The sequence below is a fragment of the Sinocyclocheilus grahami genome, unplaced genomic scaffold (genome assembly GCF_001515645.1).
Source record: "Sinocyclocheilus grahami isolate Dianchi unplaced genomic scaffold, SAMN03320097.WGS_v1.1 scaffold1580.1, whole genome shotgun sequence".
Taxonomy (NCBI): Eukaryota; Metazoa; Chordata; class Actinopteri; order Cypriniformes; family Cyprinidae; genus Sinocyclocheilus; species Sinocyclocheilus grahami.
In genome coordinates this window covers 5,326-13,295 of record NW_015506759.1, presented here as the reverse complement: position 1 = coordinate 13,295, position 7,970 = coordinate 5,326, and the positions used below count along the sequence as shown (strand labels likewise).

General features: G+C 35.5%; 2 protein-coding genes across 2 annotated transcripts in view; one reads left to right on the top strand and one right to left on the bottom strand.

The window, feature by feature from the left end:
* Nucleotides 1-2,850: 2,850 nt before the first annotated feature.
* LOC107571320 (SLAM family member 5-like) lies at nt 2,851-6,222 on the bottom strand. Its single transcript, XM_016257635.1, has 6 exons — nt 6,100-6,222; nt 5,154-5,471; nt 4,670-4,966; nt 4,442-4,495; nt 3,867-3,934; nt 2,851-2,904 (listed from the first exon to the last, which is right to left on the bottom strand). Exons 1-6 carry the CDS (start codon nt 6,191-6,193, stop codon nt 2,851-2,853), a joined length of 885 nt encoding a protein of 294 aa, XP_016113121.1. The 5' UTR covers nt 6,194-6,222.
* Nucleotides 6,223-6,908: 686 nt separating this feature from the next.
* LOC107571334 (uncharacterized) overlaps nt 6,909-7,970 on the top strand; it is a 6,313-nt gene continuing 5,251 nt past the window's right edge. The window contains exon 1 of the mRNA XM_016257649.1: nt 6,909-7,232. Within this exon, the coding sequence (XP_016113135.1) occupies nt 7,016-7,232 (217 nt within the window). The 5' untranslated portion in view covers nt 6,909-7,015. The remainder of the gene's footprint in view (nt 7,233-7,970) is intronic.

Sequence of the window (7,970 nt, the reverse complement as noted above, 5' to 3'; positions counted from 1 at the left end):
GTACTACAGCAAAGCATATAAATAAATCAAAACCATATAACCCCGCAAAGCAGTCGACATTACCGGTTAAGAAAGGATAACTGCTAAAGTGCAGAAGTTACTATGGCAATGGCCTTTGCGGAACACTGTTCACTGCTAGCATTCGACCATTTAGGTATGGCTTGCAAAGCTGCCTTTTCAGATTCTGTGGCAGCAACAAACTTCCACATGCACCGCACCAAGTGCACAGAAATGATTAAGGGAGTATTGGCTCCATATTTTCGGAAGATGATAACATTAGATGTGGGAGATGAGAAGTTCAGTCTGCTTTTGGATGAGTCGACTGATGTCAGTGTCTTAAAATACCTAGGTGTGGTGATTCTGTATTTTAGTGCTAAAAAAAGAACACGTGTCCACATATCTTGGGCTGGTTGAACTGAAGGCGGGCGAATCAAAATCAATAGCAAAGGCAATAGTTGAGTTTCTCGAAAAGTGTAACCTTTAAAAAAAGAGAATCTTCAGTAGGGATGGGCGATATGGGCTTAAAAATATATCTCCATAATTTCTTATATTTATTGCGATAACGATATCAATGACGATAATTTAGGGAATCCGGTTTCTTTAGAGAAAAGTATTATCTTTCCTATTTTTACCCCAAATTGGGTGTTGTGAGCATTACTGAGTACACACTTAATGTAATGACTGTTTAATTCACACTGGAAGCCGGAGGGCGCCCTTGCGCTGAAACTCCACATATGCAGAGTAGAAGTAACACTCCCAAAAGCTTTGTAAGCCTAAATTGATTGTTGCTCCATTGGTGGCACTGGGACTATGATTTACTTAGGCTTACGATGCTTTTGGGAAATGCAGCCCAGCAGAGTTCCAGAGCTCCAACCCTAATCAAATACACCTGAACCAGCTAATTGAGGTCTTCAGGATTACTAGAAACTTACAGCTAGGTGTTTTAGAGCTAGCTAGAGATACACTTTTGCAGGGCAGTGGCCTTCCAGGAGTGGAGTCTGACACATGTGCTGTAAATGAAATGGTCAAGGTTTGTCTGGTTAGCATGACCAGCTAGCCCCTGATGTTAGAAGTAACTGTCTCATTATATGGGTGAAAGCACCTTTGTACTTTTGACAGTCATTCATTCGTCATATTATTGTAGAGTTACAGATTTAAAGCATCTTAAAAGAGATTTTGTAATATAAAGTGATCAGTCACATGGTGTTATGACTCGAATACTACACAAAGAAAAATAAGCTTTATTTGAGAAAAAATGCCACTGAAGTTGTTGAAAATGGCACTTTTTAATTTAATTTTCTTTCATTTGGTTGTTCACCTTTGAGGCAAACTCATTTATCACAGAACAGTTGAGTGATTAAAAGTACTGCTTTGAGAAAATGTTCAGGTACTGCGATGCGCCTTTGCATGGCAACACTGTTATTTCACTGAAAAATATAATTTGCATTATAGTACAAATATATAGTCGCATCATAGCAATTCTTAGTTAATTACTGCCCAAAAGGGATGAAAAATAAAGAAATGATTAACTACTGATCAACTGCATGATAATATAAACATTACAACAGAAAATTGTATTTATGACAGTAAAATTATTAAGATATTGACATACGAAAACAGGATACAATGTTTGTAAAAAATAAAGATGTGATATTAAGAGAAGTTGTTCTTAGGAATGACTTCAGATTCTTTTGCTAGAGCTGGAAATGACTACTGACTGCACTTTTTATTTGCACACGTCACCACATTTAATTTTCACACTTCTCATGTTCTCACGCCACATGTCCATTTTCTCTTGCAGTGAAAACACATCGCAGAGCAAAGAGGACAAGACAGTAGGTTACTTCCGATAAGAAACAAAATCTAAGCTTTCAAAGAAAATAATAAATATCATATTTGACAGTAATATCACACTTTGATGTGATCTCTCTCTCTTTTTTTTGACAAGCACAGTACTGATGGGTATTTCATGGTAAAGCTGTTCCTTGTAAAGCAGAAGTCAAACTGTGAATGTCGTACGTGTAGAAACGGAAAAATACTGTTAAACCTCATGCTATTGACACATCAAGATAAACGCACACGCACTGACATTAACCACAGATGTCCAGTAATAGACTCGTGCTCTTGCAGACTCTGCTTGTCTATCCAACAGACCAACCCACATCTCTGTGCAGATGGAAAAATATCAGACCACAGCAGGTTTTATTTTTGACTCTCAAACTGAGCTGCTAGAGCCTCAAACTGGCAGGGGCCTCTACAATTAGTAGAACAAAAGGACTTTTCTTTTCTTTTTTATTACAGAAGAACAGTAAATGCAGTACTAATATTTTTCTTAATATCTTTAGTTACGGATGTAAATAAGCAAATTAAAGTCACAACACTTACAGAGATGAAATTATTTTGGAGCAACATTTACCGTAGATACTGTATCTATGTCATTTACTGTGAACCGAGCAGCTCTTGAGACACTGAAAATAATGGAACATGAGCTGCTGTGTTAATGAACACAGTGCCATGTTTCACTTTGAGAAATGCAGTGCATCAGATTGCATATTGCCGATTTTGCCATTTAATAATCACATTTATATTCTCACAACCTTGCATTGCTAGAATTCATGAAAACATTGCTGGCCAAGTGGTGAGTTTCATTTGCTGGGGGCTTAAAACTATGAAAAAACAAAAAAAAATATTTCAGAATTAATTGTAAATTCTGCTGCTGTATGTGGTGATTTTTACTAATCCCAAAATTCAGCCATAGACTCAGGAACTGCTGGGTGTCACAGGAGATTCCTAGTAAAATTATCACTTAGATAAATCTGTTAAAAAAGTTTGAGACCGTTTGAAAATTGATTATCTTCTAATGGCGACACCTGCATACACCACATCCTCCTCCTCTTTACCTTTCTGTAAAAGAAAAAAAAAAACACATCACACAGGTATAATAATACAATCTTATAAATTAAAATGTGACTAATTAACCCTGAAGACTGACTGACTTTTTTGTCTAATAAGAGCAGTCAGCACTGATTTCAGAAGAAAATGTATATACTACTACTAAGCTAACATGAAGTTTGATGTCAATGACACTGTATTAGCTGGATTAATAAAATGCAACTTTCAAATTTACTCGATTGAAGCATTGTTTTAAAGTGAAGCTGTATATTTTTATGCGTTTAAAGTATTGTATGTTGAGTCTTGCTTTTACAAAATGCTGTGTGAAAAAAAGAGTGATTTCATAGAACTGCATGGTGCAGAGCAAACAGTGTTGTAAGTCTAATGCAACTTGGTAATAGTTAATTGGTAATGGCACCTAAAAATAAAAAAATGTAGTTGCACAAACAAGAAACTAGGTCACAGTATGGACCCCTGTAAATAATGTGATTACTGATTTTTTTTCAGTTATTTGAAAGTTGAAGTCTGTAGTGATGATGGAATTTAGAGATCCTGCACTCTTTCACCGTTTCATAGTTGCTTTAAAATATATATTTCAGCACAATAACCTACGGACAGAAACCTCTGAAGTTGTTCAGTAAATTTGGACAATTATGTCATCAGCTGACACAGAAAATACTGCATCAGTGGCTCATGTTGATCATTGGAAATATGAACTAATCACCTGAAAATGGACTTTGTTGTTTTGTGACTCTCTTCAGTTATTATAGTGAGTGTCGTGAATATCATGGGATATACGTCAATGTTTCTCACATTGAATGCTGATCTTAATGGCTTTTCGAAATGCTGCCGTGTTTTTTTGTTTGTTTGTTTTTGTCTGTACATACAAGCGCACACACACCTAAAAATGTGACTGCTGAAATCATACAGAGATGCTCAACAAAAATGAATAAATTAGAAATAAATGATCTTACCGATTTCTGTGCTTTTCTTTTGTAGAATGTTGGATCAGCGTAAGTGATCTCTTCATCATGAGTTTGAGCTGTTTCAAAAATGCATCAGTGGCTCATGTTGATCATTGGATTAATTAAAACAACTAAAATAAAGTCCCTAACAAAGCCTGCATTTATCAAGTATAGTTAAAAAGACATTAGCGAGAGAGATACTTTGCAGATCATTTATAAATCAAAGCCAAAAGGATTAGCATTTTTTTTTCTGTGTGACAAATATTAGTCATCATTGAAGCTTAAGTAAAACATCATAATTCAATTTCATTTGAAAACCAGCTCAGGACTGCATCTTTACATGTCATAAACTGTGGAGAAAATTCATTTATTAAATTCATTTCTGTGTTAATTTCAGTGTGCTTTAGTTTCAGTAATTCATAATCTTGTGTGCACGCGTAAGAGTAAAGGGTGTAAACTACAAATTATTTTTAGAATAATTGTAATTAAATGATACTTAAGGCTACTAATCAATTAAAATATTTAGTGTTTTTAAAGTGTAATTTTTGTTGTAGTACTTATCAAAAGCTGTAGGTAACACTTGCCTTCTTGATGAGTTTTTCTGTGTTTTCTGCAGATGCAGCACATCACAACTGCAGCTACAATCAACAGAGATCCAGCAGCAGCAGAAATCAACACTATCAGAGACACGGTTTGTAAAGTAATGTTTCCATCCAGTGCTGTAATCATGAAGAAGTAAATGTGTCAGTCTGATCTACAACAAAAACTGTGATCAACTCAGAGAGTAATGGCTAATATCAGCGCTGCTGTACCTGCACATGTGTGACAGTGCTGAGTAATGTTGAGATGTGTGGTCTGGTTGCTGATGGGATTGTTGAGCACACAGCTGTAGCTGTTTTTATCCTGATATTCCACCTCCAGAGGTAGAGAGAGACTGCTGCTGAGATCAGACACACTGATGCTGGACAATAAACTGTTTCCTTTGTACCAGGAGAGAGTCACATGACTCACATTCACCACTGAACACAACAATGAACAATTCTGCTGTGATGATGATGATGAAGAGCACTTTGAAGAGCTATTGCTGATGACAGGAACAGGCAGACGAGCTGCAAACATGAGTGAACAAGTCTGGATAAATCTAATCAATAGTCCTATTTTTCATTTAATGTTTAAAAATGGTTTTGTGTTCACAGTGTGTGTGTGTCATAAACTATAAAATGATTTAAAAATTCAGTATGTAAAAAACAAAAAAACAAAATAATGTATAAGGACATAAAAATGATCACTGCTCACCATAAACCGAAACATTGGATGTTTGTGATGACAGTATTGCTCCACGTATCTGTAGTTTATAGAGTCCAGCATGTTGAGTTGTGATGTCTGTGATGGTCAGAGATCCAGTTTGATCGTCCAGTTTCAGTCTGTCTCTGAATCTCCCATCAGGAACATCAGATGTGTTGAAGATTCCAGCAGCTCTGTTGATTTTAGCTATCGGAGAGTTTTCAGCTCCAAAGGTCCACAGTATATCGTCGTCTTCATGTATTTGAGTAACATTAGTGTGTAAAGTAACAGAATCTCCCTCCATCACTGACACCGACTCACCAAACACACCTGATGAACAAACAGATTGTTCACATATTAAGCTTCCTGTTGTTTAGTTTGTAAAATGTGTATTAAAGAACAGCAGCAGAGACAGCCACTAATTTCATTGTTATGGTGTTTTATCAGCTGTTGAGTAAAATACAAGAGTGAAGTTACACAAGTTCAAGCATGAAAGTACAAGTTTACTAATGCTACTCACATTCAATACATTTCTTTTATGAATGGGATATTTTATATAGGAGAAATCCAGCTCACAGTACCTCACTCATAGTTTTACTGCATTTTGACCAATGAATTAACATGACTTTTATAGTTGTTCATTATTACTGCTGTATTATTAAGCATATATTTTTATATAATTTTTTTTAGATGGCTGGGGAAGAGTTGCAACATGTCACGTGCAACAATCAGTTAAATGAGAGAAAAGTGATTTCTGTGCCTCTATTATACTTAATTTTAAAATGCTCATTACTTTTCAATTAAATTTAATATGTTAAAAATGATTTCTGGTGCACCCAAATCGAAAACACAAATAGATACCTGAATCCTAAGTGGATGAAAATACTTTAATTTGAACAGTAGCATTAGCTTATTACACTGACGTGGAATGAAGCTATAAAATGCTTTCATAACTTACCAATCAGACGCCAGAAGCACAAACAGAACAAAACAAATGTGTGAATCATTTTCTTTAAGTGTCTGAAGTAGTAATACTGTCCACCAAAAAACATTCTGACTGCTAATCTAATGTCTGAATCCTCCCCCGAGAGAATAAGACCCTCCTTTAGTTCACTCACACACACACTCTCTCTAAACAGTGTGTAGTTATGTAAAATATAATGTATAACATGGTTTTGTTAATGTATAATGATTTTATATATGAAAAGACAGTGCTTTTCCCTGCTCACATTCCATGAGGTCGTAAAAGTATCTGGTGTCAGGGTTGCCATGGTTTGGTGTCATTTGCAGACATCCTGGCATCCAGTTTATTGGGTGAGGGGACTGTGGCGATTTGTTAATCTAATGAAGAACTGATTTGTTAAATCAAATGAAAAATTGTGTGTTTGATTGGTCCAGACGCTACACAGATAACATATGATTCACTACAAGAGGCCTTTATTCACCCCCCATAGCCGTGTGAGGGATGTTTTATTATGGATGTGCGTGCTTTGTTTGACAACTTGTGGACTGTTCAACTGCAACACCCACTGACTGCAATGATAGAGCTTCGAATAGCCAGGACAATTTTTAATATAACTCTGACTGGATTCGTCTGAAAGAAGAAAGTCATATACATCTAGGATGCCTCGAGGGTGAGTAAAACACAAGCTAATTTTCATTTTTGTGTGAACTAACCCTTTAAGATGCATGCTATATATATATATATATATATATATATATATATATATACATACACACAGTATATAATGGTTAATTTCTTGTTAATCTCAGGTGTGTCTGATGCTGGTTCAGATAGAGTGTCAGTGTCAGTGAAGGAGGGAGATCCAGTCACTCTACACACTGATGTTAAAATTAACCATCAAGACATAACGATGTGGTATTTTAATGGCAAGCGCATTGCTTACATCAATGGAGTTCAGAAGATCTGTACAGATGAACAGTGTCCTGAGAGATTCAGAGACGGACTGAAGCTGGATCATCAGACTGGATCTCTGACCATCACAAACACCAGAATCACAGACTCTGGAGAATATAAACTACTGGTGGGCGGCAGCAACAATGAAAAGATCTTCAATGTTATTGTCACTGGTGAGTCATTTAATTAATGTTTAAATGCAGGTTATATGTTTGTGTTTATATGTCTTTTTTTTCTTTTAGCAGTGACAAGTCTTTACCTGCTTCAGAACAGTATAAATTTAATCCACATTTTCTATACATTGGCTGTCTGATATTTTTAAAAGTTTTTAAGTCAGAGTCAATAATATTATTGTCCTATCGTCAGCCTGTGAGATCGCCAATGCACAATCGTGCTAATTTATTGATTTATTTACTTACTTGGTTTCATAGCCAGAGAGTGAATTAACTCCAGCATAAGGCTAAAAGCAGCCTAATGTTAGAGTAATCCTCTAACTCATTACATGTTTTTAATATGACTGAATTTGTATTTAATATTCTAACAGTTTAATAAAAACATTGTAAGTTATTAATTATAATGCTTACATTTACTTCAAAAAGTTCTTTAAAAAGCAGCTACAGAAAACGAGCAAAGAACATTTACATTACCAAAGAACATCATCAATGACTTCAGTCTAGTGCAAGTTTATGCACAAAAAACTCACATTATAATTAGTGAAGCTGTCTAAACTGTATGATGAATACATTTATTATACTTATATCGCACATACATATGCATTTTGTTGTTTATGATGAGAATTTGCAATAGAGCAGAATTCAGTCAGCGAGTCAGCTCAACAAAACTGCGGTGACTCATCTGAATGCCTCTGATTGGCCGCTGCATTCATAAACTCAATGGAATCGTGTGTGATT